We start from the raw sequence: 25,070 nt of genomic DNA, 5'->3' as shown, positions 1-25,070 counted from the left end.
AAAAACAGCTTCTATCTCAAGGCCATCAGACTGTTAAACAGCCACCACTAACATTGAGTGGCTGCTGCCAACACACTGACTCAACTCCAGCCACTTTAATAATGGGAAATGATGTAAAATATATCACTAGCCACTTTAAACAATGCTACCTAATATAATGTTTACATACCCTACATTATTCATCTCATATGTATACGTATATACTGTACTCTATCATCTACTGCATCCTCATGTAATACATGTATCACTAGCCACTTTAACTATGCCACTTTGTTTACATACTCATCTCATATGTATATACTGTACTCGATACCATCTACTGTATCTTGCCTATGCTGCTCTGTACCATCACTCATTCATATATCTTTATGTACATATTCTTTATCCCCTTACACTGTGTATAAGACAGTAGTTTTGGAATTGTTAGTTAGATTACTTGTTGGTTATTACTGCATTGTCGGAACTAGAAGCACAAGCATTTCGCTACACTCGCATTAACATCTGCTAACCATGTGTATGTGACAAATTAAATTTGATTTGATTTGAAATAATAAAACAAAAACATAAAAGAACAACATCTATCTCATCATTCCAGTTACATCACAGGGGTTATTCATATGGGCACAGAGGACATCAAACATATTTTTACTTTATTTATTTATTTATTTATTTGATAAAAATAAAAATAAACTTTTTTAACGTATTAACATGAACAGGTTTAGCATATCAATGCCTCCACACAAACAAGCAGCTGATGTGCTCATTTGGAGCATCTACATCATTTTAAAAAGATTAATCCATTTAATATACACCATCACAATAAATCCGTAATTTATTTTTAGCAGGTCTAAAGAAACATGATGATATGAGGAAAATGTATTTCAGAAGAACAGAATATGAGTCGGCCTATGTTATCTGCCTATGCACCATGCCATAGGCTGTAGACTGGTACATTTAGCAGACAAGATATGCTTATAAGTCCCATGCCATTATTTGAGTTACATGGTATACGTAAGAAGAATATAATTGAACTTAGCTTATTGAAATAGAAAGGATATTTTCCCATTCCGGAGCGGGTATGCCTACGAAGTGGCTATTTTAAGCGTAAAAGTTATCATTTAAAACAGGTTCTCTACGCTAGATTGAGATTTATTTGGCAATTTTGGTTGTGTTGATACAAACCCTGAAAAATGTCTTAGAAATCAAAAATATATGGGCTGCATGATGCGACTACAGGCTATTGATGATTTGAGAAAGTCTCAAAAAAGTTTGCGCTCTGTTCCTTGCCTCAGGCTCCTCACGCTGTTCTTTCATCAAATTATCATATTTTCACCCATCAGGCTATTCTCAATTGAATCTTGTCTTTACTAACATTCAATTAGATTCGATCTAGAATGACCCATTATGAAATGGGCAGGAACAGGGGCAGGCGTAAAAAAGACAAATAGCGAATGGAGGCTGCTTTCCGCAGTTCGTTTTTCGATCATGCCGAGTAGGCTATTAAGATTTTAAAGTAGAGCACTTGTTTAATATTAGCAGCTGAGAAATAAATATAGTAGCAACTGGGATCCTCCTCTTTTTATTGGCAACCATCAAAACTCCGCAATCACACGGGAATGCATATAGAAATGTCTGGCTTATAAGAACACCATGCTCTCTCTGTGCCCTTGAGAAAGGAATGAAGGAGCGAGAGGAGATGGAAACGCATGGTGGTGCGATATTCTGTTTCTAAAGGTAATGTGTCAGCCTATTTATTATGAAAATATATAAAATGCCCTATTACTAAATCCAATACAAATTCACTGTAATTGTAGGCTAACTCTGTAAGCCACCCTGCACAATCAATGAACAAACAGCTTTGCCAAGGCCTATATGTTCTCTCCCAGACTCATGGATAAAAGTTTGGAGCTTAAGGTAACAGTCCATCCAGTATGCATAATAATACAGTCCACACTAAAGGCGATTACTAGAATGTATTTACTTTTGGAGTATAGGCTAGACCAATTATTTAAAATATTTAAAAAATGTGCCATGTACAATAGGCCTGAGTGGTAGGCTATTAGGCTATGTATTGTATAATGGCGCAATCATTATTTTAATTATTTTTTTAATGGGCTTGGGCTCATATATAAACCTATGCATAAGCTCGAATATGGTATGGGTGTTTTGAATTAATCATCACCTTAGAAAGCGCTGTCCATTTCCTTGTGTTTGGCTTTGAAACAACATCAACAATGACCATGTTTTCCACTCAGTGGTTGAACTTCTTTCTTCAAATTGATCAATCATCAAGGTGAGCTTAAAAAGCATGATACTCTTTTGATAACAAGTTTTTGATGTGATTTACAAAGGCATTTGCATTGATGTCAGAGTGGTTAGAGGGACAATAGAGCGCTGAGTACCAGGCAATTAGCGACCTGATGGTCGTTATAAAATTGGGGACTACCAACACATGTCCAGAGTGCATAAGAGGAGTGTACCGTGATTCAATGGTCACGTGGAATTTGACTGCGGTTATGACTCATGACTGCCAGTGTGAGGTATTACGGTCACTGCACCAGCCCAAGTTCAAATCATGTTAAGAGCTGCTTAGGGAGGAAGTGACACTGTTAACCAAGCAGTGTGATGTCTGTCACATTTGAATATCTGTTACGTGGAAGAAATATGTAGGATGCTCCACCACTACACTGCTTATACATATACAGACAGGTTAGAGAGATGTATATGTGAAGGGATGTACAGTATGAAGCTTTATCTCAAACTCAGGGCATTTGGTGTGTGTGAGTGAGTGTATGTGTTTGCGGGTCCGTGTGTGTGTGTGTGTGGAGGGAGACAGAAGGCTTTCTCACAGCCTGCAATTAAAGGCTTCTCCTGCTTGGATAAAAGGAATCAAATGCAACTGCTACGGCTGTGTTTAATCTGTCTCTCTCTCCTGCTCTCTCTGATCTCTGTCCCTCTTCCCTCTTCTTTATTCTGCTATTTCTCTCGTTCTCTTGCTCATTCTCTTTATCTCTCTCTCATATTGAAGAGATAATGACATAAGACGTCTCTGGCTCGCTCTCAATATTTAATCATGAATGTATTTCCCCTGACAGAGGAAGATTTCATGTACAGATAAAATAAACATCACCATAGCAATGCCTTATTGTGCTTCAAAAGTTAAATATCATGAGTTAAAAAAATCTACCTTGTCAAAACATACAGAACTCAGCGATACATTTACTGTTGCATGTCAGTCAAAGGTAGCTGTGCTTGTCCATGCTGAATCTCTCATCTCCTTACTTGAGCTCTCTCCATCACCCTCAGCTTTAAACTCTGAACAGAGCCCTGTTGTGTGGAACACAGTTACCCCACGCTCTCTCTATCTCTCTCATCCAGGACCTATATACTAACCAGTGTCAGAGGAAGGCCCAAAAAATTGTCAAAGACTCCAGTCACCCAAGTCTAGGTCCAAAAAGGCAGCTTCTACACCTAAGCCATAAGACTGCTGAACAACTAAACTAATCAAATGGCCAGTAATCACCCCTCCCCCTCTCGGATTATTATCTATGTATAGTCACCTTGCAAATTATCTCGATTAATCTGTACCCCCGCACATTGACTTTGTACCGGTACCCCCTGTATATAGCCTCGTTATTTTTATGTATATTTCTTGTGTTACTTTTTGATTGATTGGATTTTTTAAACTTATGTTAATTTAGTAAATATTTTATTTACTCTATTTCTTGAACTGCATTGTTGGTTTAAGGCTTGTAACTAAGCATTCCGGCGCTTGTGACAAATAAAAAGTGATTTGATTTGATTTCGATGTGCCCTGACGATTAATAAATGTATTGGATCGGTGGAGCAATAGTCTGCGGCAACCTCTTTTTGTGTTTTGAGTTCCACTGGCCCGCACCTCGCTACCTCAATGTGCGTTTGTTTTCCTTTCTCCAGAGAACTTGTACGGTACTCCCAAGCCCCCAGCCGAGCCCAGTCCGGCGGCCCCTCCCTTGAATGTGAGTGAGGCGCTGCTGCCCGGAGCCTGGCCCAGCGCCCAGGGCAAGAGGAAGAGGAACCAGTCGGTTAGCAACATGGAGCAGCGAGCCAGCCTGGAGCTGCCTGAGGAGGAGGACTGCAGCCCTCCCGTGGTCAACGAGAATGGCGTGGCCATTACGCCAGGTGAGGAACGTTTAACTGAGCTCTGTACAAAAAACGACCCCTAGACTCTAGGCCTATTCTTAATTTCACTAAACACACAAACATACAGTGGCAGCAAAATACCTATATGAAAATAATTATGAAAATCAAATAATAATATTGTATGGCAGAAAAGTATTTTTACAAACATCTAATAAGTAATCTAAAAAGTCACAAGGTAACATTTAGCATTTTTGGCTTTATATGTCATTGGTGTATTTGTATATTTAAACTGCATTCGGAAAGTTTTCAGACAAAGTTTTCCAATTGTGTTACGTTAGTCTTATTAAACAATTGATTAAAATGTAATTTTCCCTCATCAATCTACACACAATACCCCATAATGACAAAGCAAAAACAGGTTTTACATAAGTATTCTGATGCTATATTCGCACACAAATATATATATATATATATAATATATATATACAGTATATTTATACAGTTGAAGGCAGAAGTTTACATACACTTAGGTTGGTGTCATTAAAACTCGTTTTTCAACCACTCCACAAATGTCTTGTTAACGAACTATAGTTTTGGCAAGTCGGTTAGGACATCTACTTTGTGCATGACACAAGTCGGTTAGGACATCTACTTTGTGCATGACACAAGTCGGTTAGGACATCTACTTTGTGCATGACACAAGTCGGTTAGGACATCTACTTTGTGCATGACACAAGTCGGTTAGGACATCTACTTTGTGCATGACACAAGTCATTTTCCCAACAATTGTTTCCAGACCAATTATTTCACTTATAATTCACTGTATCACAATTCCAGTGGGTCAGAAGATTACATACACTAAGTTGGCTATGCCTTTAAACAGCTTGGGAAATTCCAGAAAATTATGTAATCATTTGAGCCAATTGGAGGTGTGGTTCGTCCTTGGGAGAAATTTACAGACACCTGAAGGTACCACGATCATCTGTACAAACAATAGTACGCAAGTATAAACCCCATGGGACCACGCAGCCGTCAAACCGCTCAGGAAGGAGATGCGTTCTGTCTCTTAGAGATGAATGTACTTTGGTGCGAAACAACAGCAAAGGACCTTGTGAAGATGCTGGAGGAAACAGGTACAAAAGTATCTATATCCACAGTGGAACGAGTCTTATATCGACATATCCTGAAAGGCCGTTCAGCATGGAAAAGCCACAGCTCCAAAACCGCCATAAAAAAGCCAGACTATGGTTTGCAACTGCACATAGGGACAAAGATCGTACTTTTAGGAGAAATGTCCTCTGGTCTGATGAAACAAAAATAGAACTGTTTGGCCAAAATGACCACCGTTATGTTTGGAGGGGAGGAGGCTTGCAAGTCGAAGAACACCATCCCAACCGTGAAGCACAGGGGTTGCAGCATCATGTTGTGGGGGTGCTTTGCTGCAAGACGGACTGGTGCAGTTCACAAATAGATGGCATCATGAGGGAGGAAAATTATGTGGATATGTTGAAGCAACATCTCAAGACATCAGTCAGGAAGTTAAAGCTTGGTCACAAATGGGTCTTCCAAGTGGACAATGACCCCAAGCATACTTCCAAGTTGAGGCAAAATGACTTAAGGACAACAAAGTCAAGGTATTGGAGTGGCCATCACAAAGCCCTGACCTCAATCCTATCGAACATTTGTGGGCAGAACTGAAAAAGCGTGTGCGAGCAAGGAGGCCTACAAACCTGACACCGTTACACCCGCTCTGTCAGGCGGAATGGGCCAAAATTCACCCAGCTTATTGTGGGAAGCTTGTGGAAGGCTACCCGAAATGTTTGACTCAAGTTAAACGATTTAAAGGCAATGCTATCAAATACTAATTGAGTGTATGTAAACTTCTGACCCACTGGTAATGTGATGAAAGAAATAAAAGCTGAAATAAATCATTCTCTCTACTATTATTCTGACATTTCACATTCTTAAAATAAAGTGGTGATCCTAACTGACCTAAAACAGGGAATTTTTACTAGGATTAAATGTCAGGAATTGTGAAAAACTGAGTTTAAATGTATTTGGCTAAGGTGTATGTAAACTTCCGACTTCAACTGTATATACAACTATATATACACTACTATTCAAATGTTTGGGGTCACTTAGAAATGTCCTTGTTCTTGATAGAAAAGCACATTTTTTTGTCCATTAAAATAACATATAATTGATCAGAAATACAGTGTAGACATCGTTAATGTTGTAAATGACTATTGTAGCTGGATACGGCAGATTTTTAATGTCATGTCTACGTAAGCGTACAGAGGCCCATTATCAGCAACCATCACTCCTGTGTTCAATGACACATTGTGTTAGCTATCCAAGTTTATAATTTTAAAAGGCTAATTGATCAATAGAAAACCCTTTTGCAATTATGTTAGCATAACTGAAAAATGTTGTTCTGATTAAAGAAGCAATACATCTGGTCCTTTAGACTAGTTGAGTATTTGGAGCATCAGCATTTGTGGGTTCGATTACAGACTCAAAATGGCCAGAAACAAACAACTTTCTTCTGAAACTTGTCAGTCTATTCTTGTTCTGAGAAATGAAGCCGGAAGTGTGAGATATTACCAAGAAACTGAAGATCTCGTAAAACGCTGTGTACTACTCCCTTCACAGAACAGTGCAAACTGGCTCTAACCAGAAGAGGAGTGGGAGGCCCCTGTTCATTTTTGTAACCTTGATTTAACTAGGCAAGTCAGTTAAGAACAAAGTCTCATTTTCAATGACGGCCTAGGAACAGTGGGTTAACTGCCTGTTCAGGGGCAGAACGACAGATTTGTACCATGTCAGCTCGGGGATTTGAACTTGCAACCTTCTGGTTACTAGTCCAACACTCTAACTACTAGCTAGAGCGTTGCCGCCCCCCGGGAGGCCCCTGTGTACAACTGAGCAAGAGGACAAGTACATTATAATGTCTAGTTTGAGAAACAGACTCATCACAAGTCCACAACTGGCAGCTTCATTAAATAGTACCCGCAGAAACACTGGTCTCAACATCTGAGCTGTTATTGCCATAATATGGACTTGGTCTTTTAACAAATAGGGCTATCTTTTGTAAACCACCAATACCTTGTCACAACACAACTAATTGGCTCAAACGCATTAAGAAGGAATGAAATTCCACATATTAAGGTTTAACAAGGCACACCTGTTAATTGAATTGCATTGCAGGTGACTACCTCATGAAGCTGGTTGAGAGAATTTCAAGAGTGTGCAAAGCTGTCATCAAGGGAAGGGGTGGCTACTTCGAAGAATCTCATATAAAATATATTTTGATTTGTTTAACACTGTTTTGGTTAGTACAATGTTCCTTATATGTTATTTCATAGTTCTGATGTCGTCATCAATGTAGAAAATAGTAAAAATGAGTAGGTGTCCAAACTTTTGACAGGTACTGTATATTTGTTATATATATTTTTATAAAATGTAATTGTTACTTTTGAGTTTCATGTATAAGTTGCTATATACAAAATTATATACATATTTTTATATAATGTTTTATTTCAGGTATGACTTTCCACGGTTAGAAAACACATGCATTTTATAAAAAGTTTATAATACTATTTATTTATCCATGTGTAAGTTCTGCATGACACAATTTAAGAATCAAATAAAACCTTAACTGGTCTGTTATAAGAGATAGCATGATGACGTATCAGAGAACCTGTTAAGTTGAACATTTTTAAATTGAACAGATTACGATTCCCTGACAATGATGCCAAACAATCACTCATACCGTGTCTACACAGTGCTGGAAATCTTTTATAATTTTTTTTATAATATGTACGCAACAAGGATGATTGCCTTTGGTAAATATTTCCCCTGAAGTGCCGTATATATTGCATTCCAAAATACCGCTAGATTGAGAAATAGGCCTACTGTATGGAGGCCATGTTCAAAGTAACGGTCCAGTGTTTCCAGATTTGTATGAAATATGACCTATAATTAATTACAATATGAGTAAAATAGTTTTAGTCCCCCCCCCCAAACATGTTAATTAAGAATGTTAAAAGGCAGCTTTTCTGTGTTGTAAAGTTGTGACTTACCGCAACAACAGAATGGTGAGGGCATATACCGGTCATAAAAAATATTAATGCAAGTAGCCTGCTGATTGGCTAGCTCATCATCATCGTCTATGAGGAAATAGCAAGCCTGTCTGTTTGAGATACAAGTTTGAGGTGGTTTAAAAATATAGATATTTTAATTTCTTCCAATGTATGCTTTCCCCACAAATACGAGAATAGGATGAGTCAAAAACATCATTTGGGTATGAGTTGACAGAATATCAACTTTTAAAGTGAGATTTTCACTGACAGTTATTTTAACATTCTACGGTATATCTTATTAGAGGCAAACAGCAGAAGGTATACTTTTGGGTGTCCTGGGTTACTTCCTTTCACTTAGCTTAACTTTCTGCTGTACTATGGAAACAGAACAGTAATCTTCAATTATGAATAGAATGTGAATTTTAAATTTAACGACTTACATGATCTTTCCATAATGTCCATTCTCGTTTCTAATAAAAAATGTCCATTAAGCTTACATTCCGCTCCTTATTCTTGGACATGGGACGCAGCTCAGAGATTTTTGTGTTGATAGCTGAACCGAAGTTAACTGGAAGGGTGCTTGGCTACTTCTGGAGAGTAGCCCCTATGGTATAAAATAAATTAAGCAAACACTTACAATAAAGGATGAAAGTAAGTAAATGTACAAAGGCCTATATTCCTGTTAGCATTTTGATTTGTTTTTAAATTGACTGTAGATGGCGTCCAGCTTTGTTTTCTCTAGCGGCTGATGGTGTGGTCCTCTCCACTTTGACATCCCCGGAGGTTGCTCACCAGCAAGAGCTCCACGGGATAGACAGCCGTGATCAATGTCCATACAAAGGATGAGGCAGAGTTGGCATTTATAGCATAGGCCCAGGCCAGCTTGTCAACAAACATCCCTGTCCCTGGGGGGGTTCAACCTATTTTAACAGGGAAACAGGGATGTTTTTGTATTTTACTTTTTCATAAAATAAAATATGCAATAGAACTTTTTTAGTTTGAATGTGTGAAAATAGATGAATGCCCCTTTAAAGCTGATTACCTGATCTGAATCAGTCACAGGAACCGGAGATAAGGGGGTAGGGGCAGACGCAGGACTGGAGAGGGCGGAGCTGGGTTGTGCAGAGCCAGACGAAGGGTTGGAGAGAGCATAGCTGGGTTGTACTGAGCCAGACGCAGGGCTGTAGAGGGAAGGGCTAGGTAGTGCAAGAGAAGTCATTTTACCTAGTTTTCTCACATATATGAGGAGGCACAGGCACATCTAACCTCAGCAAAAAAAGAAACGTCCCTTTTTCAGGACCCTGTCTTTCAAAGATAATTCGTAAAAATCCAAATAACAAATCTTCATTGTAAAGGGTATAAACACTGTTTCCCATGCTTGTTCATTAACCTCTCTGGGATAGGGGGCAGTATTTTCACGTCCGGATGAAAAGCGTGCCCAAATTAAACTGCCTGCTACTCAGTCCCAGAAGCTAGGATATGCATGTTATTAGTAGATTTGGGTAGAAAAAAACACTGTGAAGTTTCTAAAACAGTTTGAAAAATGTCTGTGAGTAAAACAGAACTGATTTTGCAGGCGAAACCCCGAGCACAATCCATCCAGGGAAAATGTTTTTGAGGTCAATCTGTTTCCATTCGATTTCTATGGCAAGCCCGTTTTAATAGAGCCAAAAAAATGTACATTTTGGGGATATAACGACGGAATTAATCGAACAAAAGGACCATTTGTGATGTTTATGGGACATATTGGAGTGCCAACAGAAGAATATCTTCAAAGTTAAGGCATGAATTATATCGTTATTTCTGAGTTTTGTGTTGCGTCTGGCGAGTTGAAATATGATTGTCATGTGTTTGTTTGATGGGGTGCTGTCCTCAGATAATAGCATGGTTTGCTTTCGCCGTAAAGCCTTATTGAAATCTGACACGGTGGCTGGATTAACAAGAAGTTAAGCTTTATTTTGGTGTATTGCAATTAAAAGTTAAATATTTCTAATAATTTAATTTGAATTTGGCGCTCTGCCATTTCACCGGATGTTATCAAATCGATCCCGCTAAGGGGATTTGATCCATAAGAAGTGTTAATGAACATGCACTTGTGGAACGGTCATTAAGACACAAACATCTTACTCACGGTAGGCAATTAAGGCCACATGAAAACTTAGGACACTAAAAGAGGCCTTTCTACTGACTCTGAAAAAGGGGTCTGGGGTCCCTGCTCATCTGTGTGAACGTGCCTTAGGCATGCTGCAAGGAGGCATGAGGACTGCAGATGTGGCCAGGGCAATAAATTGCAATGTCCATACTGTGAGACGCCTAAGACTGCGCTACAGGGAGACAGGACAGACAACTGATCGTCCTCGCAGTGGCAGACCACGTGTAACAACACCTGCACAGGATTGGTACATCCGAACATCACACCTGCAGGACAGTTGCAGGATGGCAACAACAACTACCCGAGTTACACCAGGAACGCACAATCCCTCCATCAGACTGTCCGCAATAGGCTGAGAGAGGCTGGACTGATGGCTTGTAGGCCTGTTGTAAGGCACAAACCCACCGTCGCTGGACCAGATAGGACTAGCAAAAAGTGCTCTTCACTGACGAGTCGCATTTTTGTCTCACCAGGGGTGATGGTCAGATTTGTGTTTATCGTCGAACGAATGTTACACCAAGGCCTGTACTCTGGAGTGGGATCGATTTGGAGGTGGAGTGTCCGTCATGGTCTGGGGCGTTGTGTCACAGCATCATCGGACTGAGCTTGCAGGCAATCTCAACGCTGTGCGTTAGAGGGAAGACATCCTCCTCCCTCATGTGGTACACTTCCTGCAGGCTCATCCTGACATGACCCTCCACCATGACATGCCACCAGCCATACTGCTCGTTCTGTGCGTGATTTCCTGCAAGACAGGAATGTCAGTGTTCTGCCATGGCCAGCGAAGAGCCCGGATCTCAATCCCATTGAGCACGTCTGGGACCTGTTGGATCGGAGATTGAGGGCTAGGGCCATTCCCCCTCCAGAAATGTCTGGGAACTTGCAGGTGCCTTAGTGAAAGAGTGGGGTAACATTTCACAGCAATAACTGGCAAATTTGGTCCAGTCCATTAGGAGGAAATGCACTGCAGTACTTAATACAGCTGGTGGCCACACCGGATACTGACGGTTACTTTTGATTTTGACCCCCTCTTTGTTCAGGGACACATTATTCAATTTCTGTTAGTCACATGTCTGTGGAACTTGTTCAGTTTATGTCTCAGTTGTTGAATCTTGTTATGTTCATACAAATATTTACACATGTTAAGTTAGCTGAAAATAAACGCAGTTGACAGCGAGAGGACGTTTATTTTTTTGCTGAGTTTACATGTATAACATATTGATTAGATTGAAGATAGGTTTAGTAGTGAAATAACATATTTCATGCTACTGCAAATATGAAAACCTTATAGTTTCTGTGAATATAAGACAAAACAAACATGCCTCACACAAGCATTACTGCAATAGTGATGTATGGGTGGACATTGATGTTCAAATTAAAGGACTGACTGGTTTATAGCATCACACAGACATCAAACGGGTCCATACAAACAACAAATGTTTTTGAGGAACAAGGTGTTGTGGGAGGTCCTAGGGGTAAAACATTATTACTAGTCATGGTGTCCGTTAGCTTTCAACACTGAATAAGGGGGAAGCATATTTTTTAAAATCACATTTAAGCATGTTTTTGTGAAAATATTGCCTGCTGAATGCTAGGCTTAATGCTATGCTAGGCTATCAATACTCGTACACAAATGTTTGTGTAGCTTTGGTTGAAAAGCATATTTTGAAAATCTGAGATGACAGTGTTGTTAACAAAAGGCTAAGCTTGTGTTTCAATATATTTATTTCATTTCATTTTTGCGATTTTCATGAATAGGAAACATTGCGTTATGGTAATGAGCTTGTGGCTATGATTACGCTCCCGGATACGGGATTGCTCGACGCTAGAGGTTAACACAGGTGTGAGTGTTGACGAGGACAAGGCTGGAGAGCACTCTGTCATGCTGATTGAGTTTGAATAACAGACTGGAAGCTTCAAAAGGAGGGTGGTGCTTGGAATCATTGTTATTCCTCTGTCAACCATAGTTACCTGCAAGGAAACACATGCCGTCATCATTGCTTTGCACAAAAAGGGCTTCATAGGTAAGGATATTTCTGCCAGTAAGATTGCACCTAAATCAACCATTTATCGGATCATCAAGAACTTCAAGGAGAGCGGTTCAATTGTTGTGAAGAAGGCTTCAGGGCGCCCATGAAAGTCCAGCAAGCGCCAGGACCGTCTCCTAAAGTTGAGTCAGCTGAGGGATCGGGGCACCACCAGTACAGAGCTTGCTCAGGAATGGCAGCAGGCAGGTGTGAGTGCATCTGCACGCACAGTGAGCCAAAGACTTTTGGAGGATGGCCTGGTGTTAGGAAAGACAGCAAAGAAGGCACTTCTCTCCAGGAAAAACATCAGGGACAGACTGATATTCTTCAAAAGGTACATAGATTGGACTGCTGAGGACTGGGGTAAAGTCATTTTCTCTGATTGTTTGGAGCATCTGGAAAAAAGCTTGTCCGGAGGAGACAAGGTGAGCGCTACCATCAGTCCTGTGTCATACCAACAGTAAAGCATCCTGAGACCGTTCATGTGTGGGGTTGCTTCTCAGCCAAAGGAGTCGGCTCACTCACATTTTGCCTAGAACACAGCCATGAATAAAGACTGGTACAAACACATCCTCCGAGAGCAACTTCTCCCAACCATCCAGGAACAGTTTGGTGATGAACAATGCCTTTTCCAGCATGATGGAACACCTTGCCATAAGGCAAAAGTGATAACTAAGTGGCTCGGGGAACAAAACATCGATATTTTGGGTCCATGGCAAGGAAACTCCCCAGACCTTATTCCCATTGAGAACTTGTGGTCAATCCTCAAGAGGCGGGTGGACAAACAAAACCCCACAAATTCTGACAAACTCCAAGCATTGATTATGCAAGAATGGGCTGCAAACAGTCAGGATGTGGCCCAGAAGTTAATTGACAGCATGCCAGGGCAGATTGCAGATGCAGAGGTCTTGTAAAAGAAGAGTCAACACTGCAAATGTTGACTCTTTGCATCAACTTCATGTAATTGTCAATAAAAGCATTTGACACTTATGAAATGCTTGTAATTATACTTCAGTATTCCATAGTAACATCTGACAAAAATATCTAAAGACACTGAAGCAGCAAACTTTGTGGAAATTAATATTTGTGTCATTCTCAAAACTTTTGGCCACAACTTTATATGCATGTGTACAAACACCTGCACGGCATCAGCCTCAGGCAAACTGGCATTAGCTGTAAAAACACTGCCCCTCTGTGTCATTCAAACAGACTTTTTGTTATGTTTTATTTTTACTTTTATTTGTATACTTTTATCTTTGACTGTCATTCTCTCCCCCGTCCAGCAACTCCACTCCCACTTTTCTCCAATTTCTCATCCCAACCCTCAGCTTCCCTCAGCCCATCCCACCTATCTCTGCTGGCCACCCTCTTCGGATTTCTACACACCATATATCTTTCAACTATGCTGAGAGGTTTAATATACAATTTCAATCTACAGTTGAAGTCAGGAGTTTACATACACCTTAGCCAAATACAGTTAAACTCAGTTTTTCACAATTCCTGACATTTAATCCCAGTAAAAGTTCCCTGTCTTAGGTCAGTTAGGATCACCACTTTATTTTAAGAATGTGAAATGTCAGAATAATAGTAGAGTGATTTATTTAAGCTTTTATTTATTTCATCACATTCCCAGTGGGTCAGAAGTTTACATACACTCAATTAGTATTTGGTAGCATTGCCTTTAAATTGTTTAACTTGGGTCAAATGTTTCAGGTAGCCTTCCACAAGCTTCCCACGATAAGTTGGGTGAATTTTGGCCCATTCCTCCTGACAGAGCTGGTGTAACTGAGTCAGGTTTGTGGGCCTCCTTGCTCACTGCTTTTTCACTTCTGCCCTTACATTTTCTATAGGATTGAGGTCAGGGCTTTGTGATGTCCACTCCAATACCTTGACTTTGTTGTCCTTAAGCCATTTTGCCACAACTTTGGAAGTATGCTTGGGGTCATTGTCCATTTGGAAGACCCATTTGCAACCAATCTTTAACTTCCTGACTGATGTCTTGAGATGGAGATAGGAGATGGCTCTCGTAGGAGATGGTGCGGGTGGGAATGGCTGCTGGTTTATTGGCTCTTAACCAACCATGCTATTTTGTTTGTTTTTTCGTGTTGTTTGTAACTTTTGTACATAATGTTACTGCTACCGTCTCTTATGACCGGAAAACGTTTCTGGACATCAGAACAGCGAATACTCACCTCGAATTGGATGATGAGTTTTTCTTTAATGAGGATATACTCCAAACACCCGAACTGACCCTCATCCCCGTCATTCGCTGGAGAAGGAAACTGACATTTCCGTAAAGAGATCAGGGTGCCTTGTGAGGATCAGGCGATGAGTGGCTAATCTGCCTTTGCCCGTAGTACTGCTAGCCAACGTTCAATCGCTGGAAAATAAATGGGACGAACTGAAAGTATGTAAATTCTACCAACGGGACATTCAAAACTGTAAAATCTTATGTTTCACCGAGTTATGGCTGAATGCCGACCTTAATAAGATACAGCTGGTGGGTTATACACTCTATCGGCAGGATAGAAAAGCAGCCTCTGGTAAGACACGGGGCGGGGGCCTATACATATTTGTAAACAACAGCTGGTGCACGATATCTAAGGAAGTCTCCAGGTTTTGCTCGCCTGAGGTAGAATATCTCATGATAAGCTGTAGACCACACTATTTCATTTGTATTTTTCGTAGCTGTCTACATACCACCACAGACCGATGCTGGCACTAAAACCGCACTCAATGAGCTGTATACCACCATTAGCAAACAGGAAAACGCTCATCCAGAGGCAGTACACTTGGTGGCCGGGGACATTAATGCAGGGAAACTTAAATCAGTTTCACCTCATTCCTATAAGCATGTTAAATGTGCAACCAGAGGGACAAAAACTCTAGTGCACCTTTACTCCACACACAGAGACGTGTACAAAGCTCTCCCTTACCCTCCATTTGGCAAAGCATAATTCTATCCTCCTGATTCCTGCTTACAAGCAAACATTTAGGCAGGAAGCACCACTGACTCTGTCTATAAAAAAGTGGTCAGATGAAGCAGATGCTAAACTACAGGACAGTTTTGCTAGCACGGACTGAAATATATTCCGGGATTCTTTCGATGGCATTGAGGAGTACGCCATAGCAGTCACTGGCTTCATCAATAAGTGCATCGATGACATCTTCCCCACAGTGACCGTATGTACATATCCCAACCAGAAGCCATGGATTACAGGTAACATTTGCACTGAGCTAAAGGGTAGAGCTGCCGCTTTCAACGAGTGGGACTCTAACCCAGAAGCTTATAAGAAATCCCGCTATGCCCCCCGACGAATCATCAAACAGGCAGTGTCAATACAGGACTAAGATCGAAACGTACTACACCGGCTCTACACCGGCTCTGACGCTCGTCGGATGTGGCAGGGCTTGCAGGGCGTGCTCCCGGTGTCGAGGACATTCAGAGACTTGTCCTGAAACCACTCCTGCGTTTTATTGGCTGTATGCTTAGGATTGTTGTCCTGTTGGAAGGTGAAACTTCACCCCAGTCTGAGGTCCAGGTTTTCATCAAGGATTTCTCTGTACTTTGCTCTGTTCATCTTTGCCTCGATCCTGACTAGTCTCCCAGTCCCTGCCGCTGAAAAACATCCCCACAGCATGATGCCACCACCGCCATGCTTCACAGTAGGGATGGTGCCAGGTTTCCTCCAGATGTGACACTTAGCATTCAGGCCATAGAGTTCAATCTTGGTTTCATCAGACCAGAGAATCTTGTTTCTCATGGTCTGAGAGTCTTTAGGTGCTTTTTGGCAAGCTCCAAGTGGGCTGTCATGTGCCTTTTACTGAGGAGTGGCTTCTGTCTGGCCATGCTTGCACAAAGGCCCATTTGGTGGAGTGCTGCAGAGGTGGTTGTCCTTCTGGAAGGTTCTCCCATCTCCACAGTGGAACTCTAGAGCTCTGTTAGAGTGACCATCGGGTTCTGGGTCTCCTCCCTGAGCAAGGCCCTTCTTCCCCGATTCCTCATTTTGGCTGGGCGGCCAGCTCTAGGAATTGGTATTGGTGGTATTGGTGGTTCCAATCTTCTTCCATTTCAGAATGATGGAGGCCACTGTGTTCTTGGGGACCTTCAATACTGCAGAAATGTTTTGGTACCCTTCCCCAGATCTGTGCCTCGACACAATCCTGTCTCGGAGCTCTACAAACATTTTCTTAGACCTCATGGCTTGGTCTTTGCTCTGACATGCACTGTAAGCTGTGGAACCTTATACAGACAGTTGTGTGCCTTTCCAAATCATGTCCAATCGATTGAATTTACCCCAGGTGGACTCCAATCAAGTTGCAGAATCATCAAGGATAATCAATGGAAACAGGAGGCACCTGAATACTTGTGCAAATAAGGTATTTCTGTTTTTATGTTTAATAAATTTGCAAACATTTCTAAAAACCTGTTTTCCCTTTGTTATTATGTGGTATTGTGTGTAGATTGCTGAGGATTTGTAATTTTTTAAAATCCATTTTAGAATAAGGTCAATGGGTCTTAATACTTTCCGAAGGCAATGTATGTATGCTAGTTCTGCTTGCCTCAATTAAGTGATTGTGTTTGTTAAGGTCTCTGATACGGCTCATTGGTAGATTGGCATTATACATCACTGACTGGTTTTCCTAAATATTTAAATATGTTGCCATTACCACAGGGTCAACTAGTATTTCTCCCTGTCTCTCTCTCTCTCTTTGTCGGTTTTATTAATTTCTCTATTTTTATACCCCTCCCTTCTCTCTTTCTGCACCCCCATCGCATTAATGTTTTTCACATGAGTGAGAACAGAGTAAATCCTTGATATGATAACATAAGGTCTCTGATGTGGCCCATTGGTAGATTGGCATTATACATCATTGTATGTTATCCAAAATAGTAAAATATGTTGCTATTACCACAGGGTCAACTAGTATTTATTTCTCTCTCTCTTGCCCTCTCCCCCTCTTTCTCCCTCTCCCTCTCTCACACTCCTTTAGACCAAGGACATTTCTTTATTTCTCTCACACTCTCTCTCTCATGTTTTTCAAATCACGAGAGCACCCATCAGAGTAAAGCCTTGATATGATAACATTATTGGAATGCTTTTTATTCGTTTTTTTCTTTCTCACCAAGGATATTGATGAGATTGTCAGCCAAACAAACACAGATAAATAGCAACACGGTTCACATGGGCCCAGGTGAGTGATAGACAGTAGATGAAGCTAATTAAATAAAGTTGTATGACATGAAATAATCAAAGCTAACTGACTTATTTAACTTAAGACAGACAAACAAAGTCATGACAAAATGCATACTACTGTAAACACTCTTACCCTCCCTCTCTCTCGTTCTCATTTATGTTTCTGTCATTTCTGTTGTGACTTTCTTTCTTTTTTTTTGTGCAAAGTAGAGTAGACCAAAGCAAGGTTATAATGTAGTATTAGAAAACAAAAATCAAACTCAACCTACATAAAAACGTATAATATTGTTTCCTGTCATTGACAGTGTCCCTCAAGAAACAGAGGATACCAGAGTCACATCTCGATTCTCTCCTTTGCTTTGAGACGAGACACTACTGGTGTGTTGGTGGAAGACTTCCTGACACTTCTACGTTTACATTCTGCAGGGACAAGTGCAGTTCCAGCAAGCAAGTATTTTTTTAGAGAAGCCACTAGCTGGTTTTGTAGATCAACTTGAATGTCATTATTACTGCAGAGTGTATACAAAGTATCTTGGCAATTCACAAACTAAAGAAGAAACACTCATGTGTGTCCTCGTCCATAATAGTGGAAAACTGTTTAGAGGAAGGACATTTCTTTATCAATGTCCTATTGAAGGATCAACTGAAATATATTCTTGAAAATCAGGGTATGCATGAGCTATGTTTTCGTTCTGATGACAGTATTAGACATGTAATGCATGTTATACGGGTGGGTCTAATCCTGAATGCTGATTGGTTAAAACCGCATTCCAGCCGGTGTCCATTCCACAAGTTACCAGTAGCTAAATCTATGAAGTTAAAATGCCTATTTACTCTGTTCCATCTGACTGTGCAATCCACTGTTTCATCAGCCCAGCCAGGCACATTATAAACTTTATCTCCACTATAAAAATTATCTAGACATTATCGCACATTTCTTTTAGACTAACATTTAGTGTTCAACAGCAGAGATTTGTGTAAACCTTGCTGTCTGTCTCTCCGACATTTGCAACATTGTTTTAATATTCAAGTTCGATCTCCAGCTGTCCCATAGTAATGAACGTGTCGGGAGTCGGGGCGAGGGACAGCGAGGCAGCGTTTCCCAGTTAGTCAAAATCATGAATCAGCTACACCCATTCAGCATCGTTCACACCTTCTTAAGCTTTAGCCCCACCCAGCTCTTTAAGGATTCACATGTGAGGTCAAATTTCAAGACTAAAGGCTGGTTTATTCTACGGGTGTGTTTGTAAAATCAATTTGGAGTGCCAGAGTGTGCTCAGAGTGTACTCTGGGCGTTCGTAAACTCAGAGAGTTGTCAGATTGTCCTTTCATGAATTCAGAATGTTTTGCTTTCGGAGTGTTCAGAGCGCACACTGGACACTCTGGCCGAGGAGTAAGGCTGATCCGAGCGTTCTGACCTAACAACAGCAGTGAAGCACAAGCTAACTGACTAATGTTGGCTAGCTTGCTAGCTACTTCCAGACACAAATGAGGGAACAGCTCACTCTGACCATTTTACTTGCCTTAACAGTGTTGGGTAGTATGTTTTTATGTTATCCAGAGCGTTGGTAACTGCAACTGTGCTGCTGGCAACAATTTTATTAGGCATTCATTGCCAACGTTTACTGACACCGGCCATATTCAACGGGTGTTGAGCGTTCGATAATTAGTCAGTTATTCTGCACACTGGAGTAGATAGCCAGAGCGAATTTACCTGCTACGTCTATTGACAGTTGTCGCATTGACATCATAAACATTCTATTGAAATGGTTACTGGCATAGTGGAGTCTACTGTTTAGACATCTAGCTAGCAGGCTAAACAATGAAACATAATCCCAACTCATAACATTTACTAACCTGCATGAATCTACAGGTAGCTAACCAACCAGGCTCAATGTTAGCTAGCTGGCTAACATTAGGTTATAACTAGCAATGCAAATAGCTCTGAGATACAAATAATTTTGCTACAGAGATCATACATGAAACGTTAGCTAGCGACCCAAGCCAGCCAGCTAACGTTAGCTAGCGAGCTAACATTATGCATTAACTTGAAATGAAAACTACTTTCTGACAACATTAGAAATGTGTAATATCTAAAAATGTAGCTGGCTAGACTATTTCACCCGTACAATTGGATGGACACTTCTCCCTCTCTGTCATGGATGACCAGGTTGCCTTAGTTTGAAGATGTAAACTGGCTACAGGTGTTTTATACAACAGCATGTGTGTTCTCTTTTCAACTCAATCTGCATATTTGCAATCAAACGACAACATTTACTCCCTCTCCTTAGCTATCATAATCTAATTCCACTGTGCATTCCACTGATTTCAAAACTCGGTCCTCCAGAAAGATGAGAGCAACACCTTCGCAGTTCTACTATGAGATATCTTTCAAAAAATCTGCGTTAGAAAGGCTTACCTACACATACTGACCAGCTCATGTTATAGACATAAGCGTGCTACATGGCAGACCAATCAATGCAGTTCGAGAAATATAGTTTAGAAAATATTTACTAAATGCGTTTTTTTTTAATTACAAAAAAATTACAAAACGATAACGAGGCTATATACAGGGGATACCAGTACCGAGTCAATGTGCAGGGATACAGGTTAGTCAAGGTAATTTTTAAGTGACTATGCATAGATAATAAACAGCGAGTAGCAAAGGTGTAAATACAAAGGGTCAAAGTAAATAGTCCGGGTGGCCATTTGATTAATTGTTCAGCAGTCTTATGGTTTGGGGGTAGAAGCTGTTAAGGAGTCTTTTTGTCCTAGACCGCTTGCCGACTAGACCGCTTGCCGCTCCTGTACCGCTTGCAATGCGGTAGCAGAGAGAACAGTCCATGATTTGGGTGACTGGAGTCTTTGACAATTTTTTAGGCCTTCCTCTGACACCGCCTCGTATAGAGGTCCTGGATGGCAGAAAGCTTGGCCCAAGTGATGTGCTGGGCTGTATGCACTACCCTCTGTTGTGCCTTACAGTCAGATGACGAGCAGTTACGGTGATGGTGATGCAACCGGTCGGCGGTGATGCAACCGGTCAGGATGCTATTGATGGTGGAGGACCTGGGGACCCATGCTCTTGAGGATCTGGGGACACATGCCAAATCTTTTCAGCCTCCTGAAGGGAAAAGGTAAGCCCCACGGCTTTGTGAATGTTGACCTGTTTAAAGGTCTTGCTCACATCGGCTATGGAGAGCATGATCACGCAGTCGTCTGGAATAGCTGGTGCTCTCATGCATGCTTCAGTGTTGCTTGCTTAGAAGCGAGCATGAAAGGCATTTAACTTGTCTGGTAGGCTCCTGTCACTGGGCAGTTTACGGCTGGGTTTCCCTTTGTAGTCCGTAACAGTTTTCAATCCCTGCCACACCCGACGAGTGTCAGAGCCGGTGTAGTAGGATTCAATCTTTGTCCTGTATTGACTCATTCCATGTTTGATGGTTCGTCTGAGGGCATAGCGGGGTTTCTTATAAGCGTCCGGATTAGTGTTGCCTGTAATCCATTGCTTCTGGCTGGGATATGTACGTACGGTCACTGTGGGGAGGTCGTCCTCGATTCACTTATTGATGAAGCCGGTGACTGGGGTGGCATACTCCTCAATGCAATTGGATGAATCCCGTAACATAGTCCACTAGTAGCAAAACATTTACATTACATTTAAGTCATTTAGCAGACGCTCTTATCCAGAGCGACTTACAAATTGGTGCATTCACCTTATGACATCCAGTGGAGCAGCCACTTTACAATAGTGCATCTAAATCTTTTAAGGGGGGTGAGAAGGATTACTTTATCCTATCCTAGGTATTCCTTAAAGAGGTGGGGTTTCAGGTGTCTCCGGAAGGTGGTGATTGACTCCGCTGTCCTGGCGTCGTGAGGGAGTTTGTTCCACCATTGGGGGCCAGAGCAGCGAACAGTTTTGACTGGGCTGAGCGGAACTGTACTTCCTCAGTGGTAGGGAGGCGAGCAGGCCAGAGGTGGATGAACGCAGTGCCCTTGTTTGGGTGTAGGGCCTGATCAGAGCCTGGAGGTACTGAGGTGCCGTTCCCCTCACAGCTCCGTAGGCAAGCACCATGGTCTTGTAGCGGATGCGAGCTTCAACTGGAAGCCAGTGGAGAGAGCGGAGGAGCGGGGTGACGTGAGAGAACTTGGGAAGGTTGAACACCAGACGGGCTGCGGCGTTCTGGATGAGTTGTAGGGGTTTAATGGCACAGACAGGGAGCCCAGCCAACAGCGAGTTGCAGTAATCCAGACGGGAGATGACAAGTGCCTGGATTAGGACCTGCGCCGCTTCCTGTGTGAGGCAGGGTCGTACTCTGCGGATGTTGTAGAGCATGAACCTACAGGAACGGGCCACCGCCTTGATGTTAGTTGAGAACGACAGGGTGTTGTCCAGGATCACGCCAAGGTTCTTAGCGCTCTGGGAGGAGGACACAGTGGAGTTGTCAACCGTGATGGCGAGATCATGGAACGGGCAGTCCTTCCCGGGAGGAAGAGCAGCTCCGTCTTGCCGAGGTTCAGCTTGAGGTGGTGATCCGTCATCCACACTGATATGTCTGCCAGACATGCAGAGATGCGATTCGCCACCTGGTCATCAGAAGGGGAAAGGAGAAGATTAATTGTGTGTGTCGTCTGCATAGCAATGATAGGAGAGACCATGTGAGGTTATGACAGAGCCAAGTGACTTGGTGTATAGCGAGAATAGGAGAGGGCCTAGAACAGAGCCCTGGGGGACACCAGTGGTGAGAGCACGTGGTGAGGAGACGGATTCTCGCCACGCCACCTGGTAGGAGCGACCTGTCAGGTAGGACGCAATCCAAGCGTGGGCCGCGCCGGAGATGCCCAACTCGGAGAGGGTGGAGAGGAGGATCTGATGGTTCACAGTATCGAAGGCAGCCGATAGGTCTAGAAGGATGAGAGCAGAGGAGAGAGAGTTAGCTTTAGCAGTGCGGAGCGCCTCCGTGATACAGAGAAGAGCAGTCTCAGTTGAATGACTAGTCTTGAAACCTGACTGATTTGGATCAAGAAGGTCATTCTGAGAGAGATAGCGGGAGAGCTGGCCAAGGACGGCACGTTCAAGGGTTTTGGAGAGAAAAGAAAGAAGGGATACTGGTCTGTAGTTGTTGACATCGGAGGGATCGAGTGTAGGTTTTTTCAGAAGGGGTGCAACTCTCGCTCTCTTGAAGACGGAAGGGACGTAGCCAGCGGTCAGGGATGAGTTGATGAGCGAGGTGAGGTAAGGGAGAAGGTCTCCGGAAATGGTCTGGAGAAGGGAGGAGGGGATAGGGTCAAGCGGGCAGGTTGTTGGGCGGCCGGCCGTCACAAGACGCGAGATTTCATCTGGAGAGAGAGGGGAGAAAGAGGTCAGAGCACAGGGTAGGGCAGTGTGAGCAGAACCAGCGGTGTCGTTTGACTTAGCAAACGAGGATCGGATGTCGTCGACCTTCTTTTCAAAATGGTTGACGAAGTCATCTGCAGAGAGGGAGGAGGGGGAGGGGAGGGGATTCAGGAGGGAGGAGAAGGTGGCAAAGAGCTTCCTAGGGTTAGAGGCAGATGCTTGGAATTTAGAGTGGTAGAAAGTGGCTTTAGCAGCAGCGACAGAAGAGGAAAATGTAGAGAGGAGGGAGTGAAAGGATGCCAGGTCCGCAGGGAGGCGAGTTTTCCTCCATTTCCGCTCGGCTGCCCGGAGCCCTGTTCTGTGAGCTCGCAATGAGTCGTCGAGCCACGGAGCGGGAGGGGAGGACCGAGCCGGCCTGGAGGATAGGGGACATAGAGAGTCAAAGGATGCAGAAAGGGAGGAGAGGAGGGTTGAGGAGGCAGAATCAGGAGATAGGTTGGAGAAGGTTTGAGCAGAGGGAAGAGATGATAGGATGGAAGAGGAGAGAGTAGCGGGGAGAGAGAGCGAAGGTTGGGACGGCGCGATACCATCCGAGTAGGGGCAGTGTGGGAAGTGTTGGATGAGAGCGAGAGGGAAAAGAATACAAGGTAGTGGTCGGAGACTTGGAGGGGAGTTGCAATGAGGTTAGTGGAAGAACAGCATCTAGTAAAGATGAGGTCGGCGTATTGCCTGCCTTGTGAGTAGGGGGAAGGTGAGAGGGAGAGGTCAAAAGAGGAGAGGAGTGGAAAGAAGGAGGCAGAGAGGAATGAGTCAAAGGTAGACGTGGGGAGGTTAAAGTCGCCCAGAACTGTGAGAGGTGAGCCGTCCTCAGGAAAGGAGCTTATCAAGGTATCAAGCTCATTGATGAACTCTCCGAAGGAACCTGGAGGGCGATAAATGATAAGGATGTTAAGCTTGAAAGGGCTGGTAACTGTGACAGCATGGAATTCAAAGGAGGCGATAGACAGATGGGTAAGGGGAGAAAGAGAGAATGACCACTTGGGAGAGATGAGGATCCCGGTGCCACCACCCCGCTGACCAGAAGCTCTCGGGGTGTGCGAGAACACGTGGGCGGACGAAGAGAGAGCAGTAGGAGTAGCAGTGTTACCTGTGGTGATCCATGTTTCCGTCAGTGCCAAGAAGTCGAGGGACTGGAGGGAGGCATAGGCTGAGATGAACTCTGCCTTGTTGGCCGCAGATCGGCAGTTCCAGAGGCTACCGGAGACCTGGAACTCCACGTGGGTCGTGCGCGCTGGGACCACCAGATTAGGTGGCGCGGCCACGCGGTGTGGAGCGTTTGTATGGTCTGTGCAGAGAGGAGAGAACAGGGATAGACAGACACATAGTTGACAGGCTACAGAAGAGGCTACGCTAATGCAAAGGAGATTGGAATGACAAGTGGACTACACGTCTCGAAAGTTGAGCTTACGTAGCAAGAATCTTATTGACTAAAATGATTAAAAATGATACAATACTGCTGAAGTAGGCTAGCTGGCAGTGGCTGCGTTGTTGACTTTGTAGGCTAGCTGGCAGTGGCTGCGTTGTTGATTCGGGGGCTAGCTGGCTAGCTAGCAGTGTTGATTACGTTACGTTGCGTTAAAAGAACGACAATAGCTGGCTAGGTAACCTAGAAAATCGCTCTAGACTACACAATTATCTTTGATACAGAGACGGCTATGTAGCTAGCTATGTAGCTAGCTACGATCAAACAAATCAAACCGTTGTACTGTAATGAAATGAAATGAAAATGTGATACTACCTGTGGAGCGAGGCGGAATACGACCGGGTTGTTGAGTTCTAATCGGTAGACGTTGGCTAGCTGTTGGCTAGCTAGCAGTGTCTCCTACGTTAAGGACGACAAATAGCTGGCTGCGTTGTTGATTCAGGGGCTAGCTGGCTAGCTAGCTAGCAGTGTTGATTACGTTACGTTGCGTTAAAAGAACGACAATAGCTGGCTAGGTAACCTAGAAAATTGCTCTAGACTACACAATTATCTACACAATTATCTTTGATACAGAGACGGCTATGTAGCTAGCTATGTAGACGGTGGGCGTTAGCTAGCTGGCTAGCTGCTGGGCAGATACGTTAGGACGACGAAATACGATAATTACGCAA

At 42.8% G+C, this 25,070-nt stretch overlaps 1 protein-coding gene across 1 annotated transcript in view; it reads left to right on the top strand.

Moving 5' to 3' along the window:
* LOC115109742 (membrane-associated guanylate kinase, WW and PDZ domain-containing protein 2-like) overlaps positions 1 to 25,070 on the top strand; it is a 257,310-nt gene that overhangs the window by 114,230 nt on the left and 118,010 nt on the right. The window contains exon 4 of the mRNA XM_029635036.2: positions 3,937 to 4,161. Coding sequence (XP_029490896.2) covers positions 3,937 to 4,161 — 225 coding nt within the window. The remainder of the gene's footprint in view (positions 1 to 3,936; positions 4,162 to 25,070) is intronic.

The sequence above is a fragment of the Oncorhynchus nerka genome, linkage group LG25 (genome assembly GCF_034236695.1).
Source record: "Oncorhynchus nerka isolate Pitt River linkage group LG25, Oner_Uvic_2.0, whole genome shotgun sequence".
NCBI classification, from domain to species: Eukaryota; Metazoa; Chordata; class Actinopteri; order Salmoniformes; family Salmonidae; genus Oncorhynchus; species Oncorhynchus nerka.
This window is presented reverse-complemented; position numbering and strand designations above follow the sequence as displayed.